A 17848-nucleotide genomic window follows, 5' to 3' on the forward strand; every position below is an offset into this window, starting at 1 on the left:
TATGCAAGTTTTTAGGTTTAAAACTTAACACCAACGCCAGTTTTTCCTTTTGATAAGCCATTATATTATTGACTTTGAATATAAATCATATGAAACATTGTTTTACTCTTGTATCGTTTCTATACTTGATCATCGTGTAATGTATTAGGATTTCAAAAATAGCCGATGCAGAGCAGAGCTTATCGCTACAATACAGGTATACACAGGTTTGTACCCGCTATACCCGGTGATATTAGTTGGATTCCGACTCTGGATTGACGTTATATATATAAAATGATATGCTGGAATAAACTTATTCAATTTGACAGCAGTCGTACAATGTTTCACCAAACTAGCATTCTATATTGACAAAAGTTATTCAATGTATCAGGCTTATTATTTGGAACGCCAGACGCGCGATTCGTCAACATAAAACTCATCAGTACAACGTTGAACAGCATTGATGACCCAAATTTAAAAAAAAAACATGTGCTGATACGGCTAAGGTGTCTATAGATATAAGAGTATGTGTCTTTCATGTTTGCTTATGTTCCATATCTTTATGTCATTTTGTTATGAATTCGTTTGCTTTTATATCGATTAAGATTATAACACAATTTTGACTTTATTTTTTGGCATTTTTACTTATTGTGTAAGTTTGTTTTGTTCACACATTCTTGTCAATTTAATGTAATTTTATGCGACTGTCCTGCAAATTAGAGGTTTAGCTAGCTACAAAAGCAGGTTTTATTAACCATTTCCTACAAAAGAAGATCCAGGTTCCAGGCAGAAATGTGCCACTACCGGTAGTTTACATTTATTTGATATGTTTGAGCTATTGCTTTTGCCATTTGACAAGGTATTTCCCTTATTTATTTATCTTGGAGTTCCGTTTTTTTGTTATGTTACTTTTTTTCTACATAATCCATTTGAATTATTTAAATATTTGATCTAGATATTTTAAACTTGTATTCGACCGGCTGACCGCGTTAAGACAATTATCTATACCATTATCAATAACGATTGTTTACGATACTTTTAGCTGAAGGATCGCAATACCTTCATCATAAGTACATAAATAGAAAACCGAACTAAAAAACACTCTAATACAGTATAAAAGATTGTGCTGGTCAACATGCATACTGCATTGAGGATAACAGATCATTACTACAAATCAGACGACACCACTAAATAACACAATTTACATCTATTTTCTAAAAGAATACAACAACAAAAACGGTCCTTCTTCATAGAAATATAATTTGTTTTACCTACAGTATAAGCTAAAATTAAATACAGTTCACTTTGAAACAGCAAGTATACTGCACAACAAGGAGGCGATCGTGTCTGTGCTATATACCGAAACTTCAATAGAAGTTTAAAAGTCAACATTGTAGTACATCGCTGTTCAATAGTCATAAATTGAGAGAAAATGAATAAGATGTACAAAACTAAAGACTTGATCTTCCTTTAGTCTACTTGATCCAAAATGTATAAGAAAAGATACCAAGATAGGAATCATAAAGTCATAAGTTTAAACAAAACCGGTAAGATTATAACCAAAATTAAAAACAACACCGGTAAGATTATAACCAAAATTAAAAACAAAACCGGTAAGATTATAACCAAAATTAAAAACAAAACCGGTAAGATTATAACCAAAATTAAAAACAAAACCGGTAAGATTATAACCAAAATAAATTAAAAACAAAACCGGTAAGATTATAACCAAAATTAAAAACAAAACCGGTAAGATTATAACCAAAATTAAAAACAACGAAGAGACAAACAACAAGCCACACTACAAAGGAAACTAGAGATTGTTCAATACTAACCCCTCTAAATCTGGAAATGAATTGAGGCTCACCGGATAATTTCTGGTTCCATCATAACATCCTCGTGATTTCAATCGCAAGTAACAATACTGTGATCAGACGCATACGATAAATTACACTTTTTATATAATACTTATTTATGCTTTTTTCTAAAAACATCCTCTTCACCAATTATACAAATAAGACAATTTTTTTCACATTTACTTATGAGCAGCAGTCAAATCAGAGTTAACCAAGTCAGGACAATGACCATTGTTGTATTACATTTCGAAATTGTGTGTTTTGCATTTAAGTGTTTCTATGGTGTCGTTGTTCTCCTCTCATATTTGTTGTTTCCCTCAGATTTAGTTTGTAACACGGATTTGGTTTTTTTTCAATAAATTTATGAATTTCGAACAACGTTATACTTATGTTGCCTTTATTTATTCATTTGAAACAGTATCCAGTCATTTTGTACTATCACAATTTTAAACCATTGCCATTTCAAACCCAAAATTACCATTTCGTTCTATAAACACAAACCATATCGTACCATAAGATATAAAAAAGAAGATGTGGTATTATTGCCAATGAGACAACTATCCACAAAAATCTAAAATGACACAAACATTAACAACTATTGGTAACCGTACGGCCTTCAGCAATGAGCAAAGCTCATACCCCATATAGTCAGCTATAAAAGGCTCCGATAAGACAATGTAAAACAGTTCAAACGAAAAAACTAACGGCCTTATTTATGTAAAAAAAAAAAATGAACGAAAAACAAATATGTAACACATAAATAAACGACAACTACTGAATTACAGGCTCCTGACTTTGGAAAGGCACATACATAAATAATGTGGCGGGGTTAAACATGTTAGCGGGATCCCAACCCTCTCCATAACCTGGGACAGTGGTATAACAGTACAACATAAGAACGAAACCGTTTCATACAATAAAGTAAAAAAAATGCTTTAACATTTCGTACCATATTGGTATTCTATGAAGAAAAGAACATGTGTAGAATACATCATTTAGACAATAATAACACCAAAACAATCAGAAGACAGCATCATGTTCTTTTATAATCCCAAATCAACAAAGTCTTGTACGCACATTCTATCCAAAAGTAGGCAATACAATAGACACATACTTACTTTCAAAACAACATATTGAATACATGAATACATATAACAATAACAAACAATGATAAGAATGTTATTATCGTCCGGGGGAAAAAAAAGCAGGTAGCAAAAATACAATGTAAGTCCCTCGATAAATGCAAAAGTATCCTTTTCACAAAAACTCGTTATTTGTCCGTTAAAAAAGAAAACATTTCTAACGTAGTTCAATGGTAATTTGTTTCAGGAGGAAGCAGAGCATCAACTTAAAAGAAATTATGCTTAAATTTATTTTCGTTTTTTTTATACAAACAAAGTTGTTTCTATACACAAATGATGGACATTCTTTCAAGTGAGAAAGGCAAGAAGCGACGTTTTTATTGTAATGATTGATTTGCTTGTTTCGGAGTTAAGTGTGACGTCCATTTTGCTGAATTAGAATACGATATTGTCCAGCTGAAGCCCGATTTGGGATTTCTAGCGAATTTTGCTGTTTTGTCGAGATTCAGTCGCTTTGACTTATTTCCCGTGTCCGTTCACTTTTCTGCTGTTATTTAAATTCACGTTCCGATATAAGATGTTAGACGGTGACCTCTCATGGTTTCATGTTTTGTGACTTTTGCTATCTTACCTACTCCATCGAAGTTGAAATTATCATTGTGTTTTAATCTGACACATGCATGAGGATATATCAATAGTTTAACCAAAACTTTTAACCGATCACGATAAGGATGGAACTGTTTTTGTACTTTCTTTTTTCTTGTATCAACAACTGACTTTTCTGTCGTACGTGAAGAAAACATTTCAATTCATCTAAATCCCGACTTTGGATAACTCTTATGAAACGATGATTATACATTGTGTAATGAATATTAACATCAAAAATAGTTTTAGCTCTAGCACTCTCGGAAAGGTTAAATTTTGACAATCCGCTACTCAGATCACCACAAGGGGAAGTTAGTTTTAAAACAAACCTGCACACAGTTAAATTTGACCTTAACGTCCATTTAAAGGTTTTTGCTTGAAAAAGAAATCCGATATGCGTTTTTCATTTGTTTTGAAAAGTGTGCATAATTTTAGCTTCGTATGAGTCCAATTTCGACTACCATATGCGAACAAAACGTGCTTGAAGCTGACTTATTGTAATCCGGGTAGTTCAATATATTTTTATATCGTATCCAGAGTTTGCAAGTCGTTATTTCATTTAAAATAAATTATTTTGAAATGGTTTTTTTTTCTCAATGCGTTTATTACTTCTACGAATGAAATTTAATTCTGATACAAAATGTCAAATTTTCCAAAAAGAGTCTTTTTGCCTGGATAACTTTAAGAAACATGGAATGTTCCCTTTTGAATATTAATTAATATTAAAACTAGATGAATTTATAATTAACAACCAACTGTGTGAGATCCTCATCGGTAGTCAATATAAAAAAAAGATGTGGTCAAGTTGTTGAAAGTAAAAACGAAATACAGAGAAATATACACACAACAGATTGCTGCATTGAAAAGGATAGGCTTCGATGATGATGTTTGTATTGATAAAATTTTCATTAAATGTTACTTTGCTCTTACTTTTGTAATTTTGATTGTTTGGCTATTGTGTTCCTAATTTTAAGGAAATATACATTTGGACCTTTTAATAGTTGACCAAGTGACAAACACCGTGCATCAAGGTTTCATTTCTGTGTATATAGACAATGCACTTTCAAATAGGAACTCCTTTTGCTGCTTAAGCTGTGCCAATTTGAAGTTTCGTTTAAAATCATATCCCAGAATGAAAAGCTAACATGCATTACTTTTATATTTTAAGGCCTACGCAAGTTCCGAGATAGTAACTCTCCTGTGATGAAGACGCAAAACGTCGCGTAACTAACCGGAAGGTGGGACACGTATCCACAACAAACAACAAAGTTAACGATGGCGGCGGAATTAAACCTGGGAACAGTATATCTAACATATGTTCCTGATTAAACAGAATGCTAAAACCAGCTTTACGCACATTTTTAATGGAAAGAGGAATGACTGTATCAGATTATAGTGTTCAACAGCTGAGAGAACTTGCCTTTAAAGCTGTTGAACTGGATTTACCGGTAATTTCAACACCAGATGACACAGACTCGTTTCTTCAATTTAGGAGTACTGTTGTATTAAATGGAGAAAAAGTAACTTTTCCGACTGTCTTTCAGTGTGAGCAGAAGGGGTGGACAGATGATTTAAAGAGTGTCCCAGTATTTTCTATGGCAGACGTTTTTGCCTATCTTGTTTCGTTTGCTAAATGGACACCATCACGATTGAGAACCTACAAGAATGAGAGAGGCTTCCGACTTTCAAAGTCAAATCATATTTCTTCTGCTGAAATCTTCAAGTTACCACATGAACACTTTTACATAAAAGCGAGTTGCATCAGAGAAACATCACAGAAAGCTGATCCCTACATGACTTGGTGTTTGGTTAATTCTGAAGGTGTGTGCATATCAGCAGGATGTCATTGCACAGCGTAAGTAGTAAAGAAGCAATCATGATCAATCATGGCACAGTGGCGGATCCACAACTTTTTATATAATTCCATTAATGGGGCCCACTGACTGACATAACAGGTTCTCCTTCATTCATGCTTCAGTGATTCCCTTTTTAAAAATCAATAAAAATTTTCTCATGAATTAAATAGTGATTTTAAATATCTGGGAGGGGGAGTATTTTATCTCCGATGCATGAAATATATTCTATCACAGCCCCAAAAAATATATTTTATTTTCTAAAAAAATATGAAGAAAAAACCCTGATTTCTTAAGGTCCCTTTAGGTGTCCAAAATTATATTTTTTTTTTAATTTAAGAGGGAAAAGCATACTTGTTTTAATATTTTTCTGTATATGAGACATGTTCATGCAGTTGGGTTCATATATATGTTAAAATGCAAAAAAACTACTATAGTTGGATGTTATATATTAACAAATTCATAGTTAATTCAGAGTCCTTGTTAAATCTCTTATCTTCAGTTCAGTTAAATAAGAAATTAATTGAGAGTTTACTAATCTCAGTAATTTAATCAATAACTTATTCAAATATTGCTTTTCCGCATTTGATACTGAAACATTTTTGTAGGTCAATAAACAGTTCATACTTTAATTAGTAGATGTACAAATGTATAATGTAATACCTTAAATAATAAACTAATTATTTAAATGAAATTCTTTTTTGTCCTCAAATTCACAATGTGTTACATATTCTTTTTATTTAAATCAAAAAGGTCTTTAAAGTTATAATTATTTATTTATTAAAAGTCAGATGTCCATATGCATTCTTCTATTTAGACAAAACTAATGTAAGCATACTTCTTTGATATTCTATCCTTAAATTTTCTTGACAAGTGTGTAAAAAAAGGTTTTTCCATCTATAATTTTCTAGTACACTTATTTATATCTTCTACGTTTACCAGTCATTCCAATTTGTGTAATAATCATATTTACTAATAAAGAAAACAATTTATTTAACAATGCCTATGCAATTTTGTGGTATAAGATGTAGGATATCCAGGTTTTTTTCATTTTGTATGAACTTACAGACTCATTATTTGTTAAAACATTATATGTACAATGTATATAATTTTATGTACATTGTATTTATTAATGGTATATAGATAAAAGGTATACATCAGTGAAACAGCAACTGAACAACAAAAAAAATGAAAAATGAAAATGGATTTATATTGGTTGTAATAACTTGTTCACAACCATGTATATATGAGTCACTTAAGCTTTGAACTTTGAAAAAATGAAAAGGTATCCATATTTTGAGAATTACACGATATTTAAGGAGGATAATAAATTCAAGAGCCAATTTACAGTATACTTTCAATAAATCTTAGTTGTACATATTTTTTTTTTGTGAAACCTACTCCAGTGATAAAGTGAAGTAAAAATAAGAACTTATCTTAAATTGTCATCTGGCCATTATAATCTAAACATATAATTGTTCTTTACATACATGTATATGTGGGCATAGTAATCTTAACATATATAAACTGTTCTTTACATACATGTATATGTGGGCATAGTAATCTTAACATATATAAACTGTTCTTTACATACATGTACAAATGTATATATATCTTTTATACACCTGAATTTTTTTCTCTATTTTTTCAGGGATGATGGAGGATGTAAGCATGTTGTGGCACTGCTATTTTGCCTAGCAAACTGGTCTGACAGACACATTGATAGAAACACAGAGACATGTACAGATACCAAATGTGGTTGGGATATTCCAAGAAAGGTATCTGTTCCTATGAAACTGGATAGTATAGAACATTCAGTAAATCCCAGGGTACAGCCATTTGAACATGTGTATGACCCAATAAACCATGATGACAACATGGCTGATGTAGAATTTGAAGCAGGTCTCCACAACTTAATTCAAGGTCATGACACCCAGATTATTGAAGTGCTTGATAAATCTGAAGACAGTTTAACCATGCCTAAATCTATCATTGAATCAGCAGAAGACTTCTTGGAAAATTCTTCTTTTTTGGAATACCTCAAATCAAAAGTGAACCAGGATGACTGTGATCAAATTTATTCTTTGACAGAAGGTCAGTCTGATAATCAGAATTGGTATGAGTACAGGCTAGGTAGGATTACTTCATCAATCATTCCTCTTGTGTATCACTATCAGGGTAATGATAAAAACAATTACATTGTCAGACAGATATTGGACAAAAACAACAATTTTTCAACTCCTGCAATGATTTATGGGAAAGAAAGGGAGCATCTTGCAAGAGACTTATACAGCAAGGAATATACTTCTCAACATGAAAAGGCTGTAGTTGAACTATCAGGACTGATAATAAACAAAGATATTCCACATCTAGGAGCTTCTCCAGATGCTATTGTTAACTGTAAATGTTGTGGGAAAGGCATTGTAGAAATTAAGTGTCCATACACATTCAAAAATCTAACATTAGATGAAATCAGTGAAAAAAAATATCATCTTACCAAAACGTCTGATGGTGTCATTGAATTAAAGAAAACTTCAAATTGGTATATACAGATTCAATCTCAAATGGCAATTTCTAATTTACAATGGTGTGACTTTGTACTTTATCTTGAAGGAAGTATTAAAACAGAAAAGCACAAATTACATGTTGAGAGAATAACATTTGATCCCCAGTTGTGGACTTGTGTATTGGACAAAGTTAACTTGTTTTACAGTAAATATGTTGTCCCTAAATTAATCCAGGATTAATAATCACAGATCTTAGCATGCTGAGCATATAATATACTGATAATAAATTATTTTATTAATGTTCAGTGAACTGTGTTATTAGTTCAATTACAGAAACAGTCAATGTGCATGTAAAATTTGTAATGGTGACTACTCTAATAATATTTGGGTCTTTTAAAATTAATATTTTTATATTACTGTTTTATTGATGTTGAAAATCATAAAAAAAATGCTTTCTGAAAAAAATCATTATCTGACAAAGACAAATGAGGGGTTACTGATTTAGGAAAGGCACATCATGATTTTCAATGCTGAGAAAAACCGCACACATGCTACATGTATATAAATGTACCAATGGATAATATGCCAAAAAAATGACTCAAGGGTGTACAATGATTGTGGTCTTTTTACTTGTTTACTGGCGGTTGGAATTCTGTAATGTTGAAAATTCACAGGTTTCTCTCTTATTTCATTAACTTTAGTCTGACTGTTTTAATTTATATGTAATTACTCTAAATAACAGCATAACAATGTCAGATCTGCATTTTTCCTCCCTCACAAGGATTTTAATTCATGCTACTGTGATATCATGATAACACTGCCAACACTGTAACTAGCAGCATAGACCATTCGACCACCTACATTGTACATGTAAACTGATTGTCTAATGTAAAGTTTGAAATAATGGTAAAACATATAAAGCTACACCATACTCTCTGTCATTACTTCCTAATTTTGATTGCAGGATAACCAGGTTACTGCATAATCATATAAATAAGAAGATGTGATATTAGTGACAATGACACAACTAGTTCTCTCCATCCAAGTCGCAATGTATTTAAAGTTAAGAATTATAGGTCAAAGAACGGCCTAGAACACAGAGGAAGCATATTTTACTTAAATGGTCATATTTTTTATGTCCCACTTTAAGGCTTTTTTACGCATGTACGTTCTATGGACATGATGGACACATTCTTGTTTTCTTCACATTTCGATTTACACTGTTCTGATGAAGGTTACTACTAGGCATGAACAAAACACATTGAAATTGTTCTATAAAAAAGAAGATGTGGTATGATTGCCAATGAGACAACTATCCACAACAGACCAATATGACACAAACCTAAAAAACTATAGGTCTTCAACAATGAGCAAAGCCCATACCACATAGCCAGCTATAAAAGGCCCTGATAAGACACTGTAAAACAATTCAAATGAGGAAAACTAACGGCCTTATTTATGTAAAAAAATGAACAAAAAACAAATATGAAAAACAAATGACAACCACTGAATTAAAGGCTCCTGAATTGGGACAGGCACATACATAAATAATATGGCGGGTTGAACATGTTAGTGGGATCCCAACCCTCCACCTAACCTAGGACAGTGGTATACATTGTAACATACATACTTTAAAAATTACTTTAAATGGCAATATGAAGTCATTCATTTGTGTCAGCTTATTTATTGGAAAACAATTCATAAAATGTTCTACAGTGGTAACAATATAAATATTCAACAATATAAATATTCAATAATATAAATATTCAACAATGATCAACAATATAAATATTCAACAATGATCAACAATATAAATATTCAACAATGATCAACAATATAAATATTCAACAATGATCAACAATATAAATATTCAACAATGATCAACAATATAAATATTCTACAGTCATGACAGTGCTAAACAATTGCACTTATCATCCCAGGCATTGACATGAAGTTACTGCATAAAAAACAATATATATTAAAACAGAATAACATATATAATTTCATTTAAGTGATCTGTAATTTGTTACAAATTAGCCCTAGCTTCCCCATGTTTTCTCCAGTTCCCCACCAAAATGCAAATAAGACTAAAATTTAAAATATGTTTGTTTCCGCTATCCCCCATGTAATCATGCTGTGTCATCCAGTTAAAAATAAATTAACCTGCCCTCCTGGTCTGTTCACAAAGGATAGTCTCAGGGAGGGGAAACAGATATATTCTTCTAGGTGCTGCCTAAATCCACAATTTCATATTAATCTACATGTACATGTATGTCTTTTAATATCTACTGATCGTCTAGCAGTGCAATTAAGGTAGGGGACCCTCATCTGGAGTTTTTTTAAACAATCCTTTTGTATTGCTAAGATGCTAAAATTTATCATGACCCCATCTTACAATCTATTCTAAGAAGAAAATTAGATACCCCCCCCCCCTTTGAAATCAGCAGTAATTACCATAGCCTGATATCATTACCTATAATTGTAATGATCATACATGTATATTGAAAAGATATCATATCTATTTTTTGTAACAAAATCAGAGGTAATAAAGGTCAAAGATTCAGTATTTCCGCAATAAACACAAAATTGATACATTGATTAAACACCAAAAGCAAGACATTACGTTGGTGCAAATTTTAAAAGTTTAATTTTTCAGTTAAACATACTGTTTTCAACCTATTGAAAAAGTTATGTGGTATGATTGTCAAATGAGACAACTCTTTGTCCAAGACTAAAATTCATTGATAAAAATGTATACAAGACAATTTAGAATTCAACAGTAAACAGGCCTGCATTCATGGCATTTTTTTTTAAAGTACAAGTTTTAAAACTAGATTAATGTGTATATTTACTTTTTAAGGTAATATCTGTAACTGTGCCACTTAAGAGATAACTGTATTGTATTTGAAGCTTTAAGGACGTCCATCGGTAGTTTTACTGTCGCAAATTTAGTTTACCTGGCGACGCGGAGCGGAGACAGGTAAACGGGTATTTGCGACAGTGAAACTACCGATGGACGTCCGAAAAGCTTCAAATACAATACAGTTATCTCTATTCTAATGCAAAACAAGTTTATAATTAAATTTCTATTATTATTTCAGTGCAAAATCTTCATAAACGAAAATTCCGCGAAAAGATGTTATCTTCTTTGGTCCCTACACTAGGTGACGTCATAGGTATGCTTCCGGCGTCAAACATAAACACCGGGCGTTTTCTGGCTTCTGTGCCGCTTCAGAATGTAATAAAATTTGATAAAAAGAAGATTTTTAGGCGCAACAGGTGAGTTTTTTGTTTATTATTGTAGAAATAACATGTCAATATATTCCGAAATTCAAAATGTCGGCTTGCTTAGTTACAGACAAGGAGATAGAGAATTTTACGCTTGCTGTCATCCAATCAGAACAATTGTTACAAAATAATTGCATTAGAATTCTATATCTCTATGGACATTTTACCGCCTAACTAATTTTGGCATTAAATTGCATAAAAATGCTGAAACTTTGACCATTTGATTAGTCAATGGTTTCAGAGACCATGCTATAGTATTTCCTATAAGTTTAAATAGCTTTAGTCTTTGAATGGCTCTTTCAACATGAATTCTCAACTTAGCTATAGAGCGAGTTTGTTTAATTTCATTCACATTAAGTCTTTTCTTTTTTCCCCAAACACACTTGCGAGTAAATGGTGGCATATTTAATGTTGCTTTTTTTTCTGTTAACAAATCTCTTATGGTGAAGCCTCTATCTGCCATTATGTCATCTCCCTCTTCAATATAATCCATGAAACCAGACTTTTCAGTAATAAAACGATCTGATACATTGCCGCCATAAACGTCTGAAACAAAAGTGAAGGTTCCAGAAGGTGAGATCCCTAAAAGACATTTCCCAGTATTTTTTGATTTATAAGTGCTATATGTTGAGGCCTGTGCTGTAGGAGATCTTGGATGTTGAAAAAAAAATTCTGTGCAGTCAATTATAGATCTTGTTTTTGGGTATAACATTTTGAATGAATGCGGCATATGTTTTCTGACTTGTTGCTTTGATGGCCATTTTATTAGTTTTCCAAATAAACCTGACATAAATGTTATCCATGTTGTAAATATCTGTGAAACACGGGTCTTTGAGATTCCAAAAATATCAGCTAAGTGATAATCTATTAGACCAAGACGAAGACGTACTAATGTAAGTATAAATTCCTGAAAATCTGTCAATTTCCTTTGTGGTCCAGGCTTTAATCTATTTCCAGTTTGGTAGTTTTTATCATTAACACTTCCCTTGCCAGACCAGTACTTTAACTTGGAACATTTGGTCATAAGAAGCTGGAAAATACCCATTAAAATAGCGAAATTTTGAACACCAGTGTAAAACTTTACATGTTTGTCATCTTTGGTAACATGTTTAACAAAAATTTCTCTGGACAAGCTGTCTTTATCTTCCAGGGTATGCTTGAGTCTGTCATTTTCCTGTTCCAGTAGCCTGATATCATTAGCTGTAACTTCTGTTTGAGTAGACGAATCTACAATCACTTTATCATCTCTGTGATAACTATAGTCATGCTCTTTAGTTGGCTTACATGTGGGATGGTTTAATTTTGATACATATCTTTGACCTAAAAATAAAATTAAGAGTAAATAAACAGCAGCACCAAGTGTTTTGAGCATTTTTAAATTTAATAAAAATTTATAACTCAAATTTGAGTTATTGTATGACATTTGAGATAAATTGTGAATGTACATGTGTCCATGTGACATGTATGCCCCAGTTTGTATAACATGATATGTAGATGCATGCATGTGTTGTGAAAATAAGCATGGAAAAAAATTCTTCAAACAATTTGTATTTAAATTTCAACCTTTTCTCTCAGAAAAAATTGATTATATTTAACCATCCCCATTCATAGAAGCCAAGAATTTTTTAATGAAAGATTAATACACATTGAGTTCTTTAGAACAAATGGAATCATAAAAGAGACAAGCAGTTACTAGACCTGCTTTCACCATTGGTGACACTGGTAAAAAAGTCATGGTATTATAAACCAAACAATAAATGAATATACACCTTAAAATCATCCAATACACTGAATATAGTTGCCTAACAATAACCACTGAACCATAAACATGAGATCAAGGTCAGATGAACCATACCAGGCAGACATGAACAGCTTACAATATAATCCATACAACAAATATTGTTGTCCTATATTGCTTATAGTTTAAGAAACCAAAAACAGACCAGAACACAAAAACTTAACACTGAGTAATGAACCGTAAAAATGAGTTCAAGTTCAAACCTGCGAGAATGACATGTACATCATAAATATTTCCATATAACAAAAACAGTTGAATTTTTGCATACAGTACAAAACAATGTATACATGTATGAAAAAAAGATCAATACTAAAAAAAATAACTAAAACCACTGAACCATGACAATGAGGTCAAGGTCAGATGACACCTGCCAGTTGGACATGCACACCTTACAATAATTCCATACACCAAATATACTGGACCCATTGCTTATAGTATCTGAGATATGGACTTGACCAACAAAACTTAACCTTCTTTAATGATACATGTTAGATAAGATAAGATAATTTATTTTAAGTCGGTAGAGCTTTTTGCCGGCATTGATCCATGAAATGAGATAGCAGTTGACTGAAAAACAGTCTGACAGGCATGAGGACCTTGCAAGGTACAAATGTACACAAATACCAAATATATTTATCCTTTTACTCATAATAAGACAGAAATTAACATTACAAAGCTTTTTAACCTTTTTTGTTCTTACCTGGCAAATAATCAGTTGTAACAAACTTTTCTGTGCTAATGACCTCGACTTCTCCACAAACATAAGGTATAGCTGAAAAGATAACTTGGCTCTCAGGGATGGATCCATGATGATGATCAGAATTACATGCATGCATTGGAGATTCAAGGTTATTGTCTGTTCCAACTTGTGTTGAATTGCTGGTTTTTCTGTAATATAATTTTATTAAAGTAAATATATCATTACATAATAAAAAGAAAAACATACATTTTGTAAATACAAATGATATACAAAGTATTTATTGTATCGACAGTTAACACGTTACTTATAATGCTCATGATAAAACAAGGATACATGTCGATGATGTGCATGTACTGTACATATTTAAAATATATAAATAAAACATTTGTTCTCAATTAAAAACAATCATTAATATACTTTCAGGTGATTTTGATAATGACTGGCAAACTGCTATTTAAAATTGTGGTCATATGCATATGCCTCAGTGTTATACATGTAGCTGAATGAAATTTAATAAAATTTAAATAAAAATTAGGTATAATATTTTGTATATATAAGTATCCCTCAATGATGTAAAGCATGGATAGATTGAGAAGAAATGGTATTCATCCTCAATTTCTTGTCTATTACTGTATTACAGGATAGGTTAATGTTTTGATTGTATAACGCTAGGGAATGGGCACTGAGATTAAATTTTCTAAAGACTGATATAAATAAAAATAATCAGTAACAACACCAAAATCTCTCATATAATGCTTTAATACATAATGACTTAGTCATACATTGTATTAAAGTATATGGGGAAAACTACTTCTTACTACTCTCAAATCCAAGCTTTAAACATGTAGCCGTTTACCAGTCTTTCATCTTAAAAGGTAATAGATTATTTTACAAAATTAAATGCCATTTTTTGCATTCTGACATATCTTGGAGTTTTTGCATAATAATGATAAACAACATATATTTATAAATAGGATTTTTTATGCAAAATCAAAGTATGATTTTAAAAAGGCACCCACTCACCAAAAAATAATGCTGAAAATGGCCAAGTCCAGACTTGCAAACAATTTGGACAGCACTTCTCCTAGTAAATATACTTGTTACACACCTTCCCCTATTCCCCAGACCATACAGAAGGAAATCAAGAAAGATACATTGCATCAAGAGGTGCTGGGCAGGTTTATTTATATGACATCAAACCATACACCATCTCAAGTCTTAACTATAGTATAGAAATTAAAGAAAATCTACAAACCTTGCAACATTGCTAGTCAGCAATCTTTGAAAAAAATCATTTTTTGTGGTTACTCAACACTGTAGTTTATTTTTTAAGAATGTTTTTGCATTACCCCTTTTCTTTCCTGTTCAACTGTTGTAACTTGTAAGGCTAAGCAGAGGCACATGCTTCGATTATAATAGAGAGTCGACCTTCCCATTGATAGAAACCTGTTCCTTTGGTTCATCATCATACTCATATAGACCTGTAGGCTGTACAAGTAAGATCGAAACTTTGCCTTTTTTTTTGGGGGGGGGGGGTGAAAATGACACAAGAACCGTGGAATCTGTTTCTCAATCCGTTAATTACCTTTCACTCAGCGGCTTCTTGAAATTGTTGTAAGGAAACAATGTTGGTAGAGTGTTGTTGTTGTTTTCATCAAAGTGCAGTGAACAAATACGTGTGTATTTCGTTGGAGTCCAATCATTCGGCCGCCTAATCAATCTCAACCAGTCTCGCCTTTCCTTTGCGTTCCTTATCTTATTTGGCAGAGAAATAAATGTCACACCTTGCATCCAAGGATACTTATGCAGTTTGTTAAACTTTCTAGTTGATGCGGTGCAGTTTGGAACACAACAATGATAAACCACCATTTTCCCGCAGGCGTCCTTAGTAGTCCCACCTTCCGGTACAGAAATACACGGAACGCAACCTCAGACCGGAGATTTCATCCAGTAACGATAACTCCGACAGGAACCCGAAACTTGCGTAATCCCCAATGAGACAACTATCCACAAAAGACCAAAATGACACAAACATTAACAACTATAGGTCGACGTACGGCCTTCAACAATGAGCAAAGCCCATACCACATAGTCAGCTATAAAAGGCCCCGATAATACAATGTTAAACAAAGTTCATTAACCGCCCTCGTGAAAACAAATAAGTCGACCCTCATCGGTAGTCAAGTTCACTAACCACCCCCGTGAAAACAAATAAGTCGTTCAGTGTGTCTATCATATGAATTTTATTTTGAATTGCTTTTACCATATTTCAATGTATAAATTTATCAATTAACATTTCATTCAGAAATTAAAAGAACAAATATCAATACATCAAGTGTAAAAAAGAATGTCAAACACTTATCATTGTCCTTCAGATATATTACTCCTACGTAAGAACTGTTAAAAGCAAAGTCCAATATTCCCGCTTATCCTTATCTCTTGTCATTCACTGTCAGGATACGTTTCTCTATTTTATTATCAAAGTTGCATGACACGTGTTTTTTATGGCGCGTAAAATTATGTATATATATTCCTGACATGTTATCTCTTCAAAGTCAGAGTTAGTTTGAAAAAAAAAATTTGGATTCTCAATTGAAGTTCAAATGAAACGTTTGATGTAAAAATGAACAATATATGTATAAATGAATACATTCTGGTTATTTCTGATGCAGAAAGTATAGGTAGGTCAGTATAGATGTAGCAATAATAGGTCATAATTTATGCAAAAAAAGATTTTCAGAAGATAGATTGTTCCATAACTGAAAGATTTGTGTCTTTTAAAACTCATATCAGTTCTCATTTCATTCTAGTACTATGGTTACTGTTATTTATCTACAAAATATTTATCCAATGTTAGATTATTGATTCTGGTTGACATATACCATAATGGATTACTTAGTCTTTAAAGTTCTACTCTCTCCGTGTATCTACGAATCAAGATCCACCAAATAGCAGAATATTTTTCCCGGTAACCTCTACTTTTCTTCTTATAATTTCATTACTAATAATTTAAAAAAAAACCATCTTTGAATATCCTATAGAATACGTGTTAGTTTTTTCATATTTTTTTAAGAAAAAGGGTGCCAGTGTTCAATGTAAAGAAAGTCGGGATGAAATCTCGAAAACAAGCACAAGTACTCTACACGATTTTTAATTCCTTTATTTATATACTATCAATTTAAAATGTATTTTGAAACAAAGCAGTAAACAGTTTTAAGCATTTTAAAATTGCACATTATTTGGAAATAGAAAGGGGACAATATCTTTAAATATACTGTCGATCAATGAAATTGTAATTTGTGTAAATCAGCTTTGGTGAATGAGATTAATTATTCTAAAAGCACACAAGATATATATAACATTTTCAACAAAATGAAAACAAATTCTTAAATAATAGCCTTTTAAAAAAAACATATATGCTAAAGATCCGTTCGATTATCAACATTTTCACACCATACCGAATGACCTGAACGATACAGAGCAGGATTGTACATGACATTTCCCTGAACGTTATCAGTTCTTATTTGATATAAGTTAGTTACATCAAAAACATGAAATATTATGATTGTACATAAGCATTTGCTTTACATATATTAAAAAATATACTGTAAATTGTTTATTACTGTTTCTATTTAATATACTATTATATGTGTTAATATTGTTTCTTAGACAAGTATCCATCAGAGTTCAAATGACGATTACATATTATCACCACACAAAATAACAATGGGAAACACCCATACAGTATTGTCAGCTATACACAGATACGAAATGATATTTTTGAAACAATTCAAACAAGGAAACTAGCGGCCTCATTTGAACTTAAATATCCTGGTTGCTATGTCATATGATTACTTTATTTTTCGCCTTTGAACAACACATCTTTTTACAATAACAACACCATATATGAGCTTCTAAAGAACCTGGCATTTTCCTCTGACTTGTCACAACTCTTTGGAATTTTGGGTCCACAATGCCCTTCAACTTTGTACTTGTTTGGTTTTATAAATATTTTGATATGAGCGTCACTGATGAGTCTTATGTAAACGAAACGCGCGTCTGACGTACTAAATTATAATCCTGGTACTATTTACACTACTGGGTCGATGCGACTGCTGGTGTACGTTTCATCCAGAGGGT

At 32.0% G+C, this 17848-nt stretch overlaps 2 protein-coding genes across 2 annotated transcripts; one reads left to right on the top strand and one right to left on the bottom strand.

Moving 5' to 3' along the window:
* The first annotated feature begins 4790 nt into the window (after nt 1-4790).
* On the top strand, nt 4791-8305 carry LOC134714069 (uncharacterized). The gene is made up of 3 exons (XM_063575315.1): nt 4791-4855; nt 4894-5417; nt 7067-8305. The coding sequence occupies exons 1-3, from the start codon at nt 4838-4840 to the stop codon at nt 8160-8162; spliced, it is 1638 nt and encodes a 545-aa protein (XP_063431385.1). The 5' UTR covers nt 4791-4837; the 3' UTR covers nt 8163-8305.
* Nucleotides 8306-11358: 3053 nt separating this feature from the next.
* Nucleotides 11359-13912, bottom strand: LOC134715702 (uncharacterized). The gene is made up of 2 exons (XM_063578056.1): nt 13709-13912; nt 11359-12530 (listed from the first exon to the last, which is right to left on the bottom strand). Exons 1-2 carry the CDS (start codon nt 13842-13844, stop codon nt 11374-11376), a joined length of 1293 nt encoding a protein of 430 aa, XP_063434126.1. The 5' UTR covers nt 13845-13912; the 3' UTR covers nt 11359-11373.
* Nucleotides 13913-17848: the final 3936 nt, after the last annotated feature.

Source organism: Mytilus trossulus, chromosome 4 (genome assembly GCF_036588685.1).
Source record: "Mytilus trossulus isolate FHL-02 chromosome 4, PNRI_Mtr1.1.1.hap1, whole genome shotgun sequence".
Taxonomy (NCBI): domain Eukaryota; kingdom Metazoa; phylum Mollusca; class Bivalvia; order Mytilida; family Mytilidae; genus Mytilus; species Mytilus trossulus.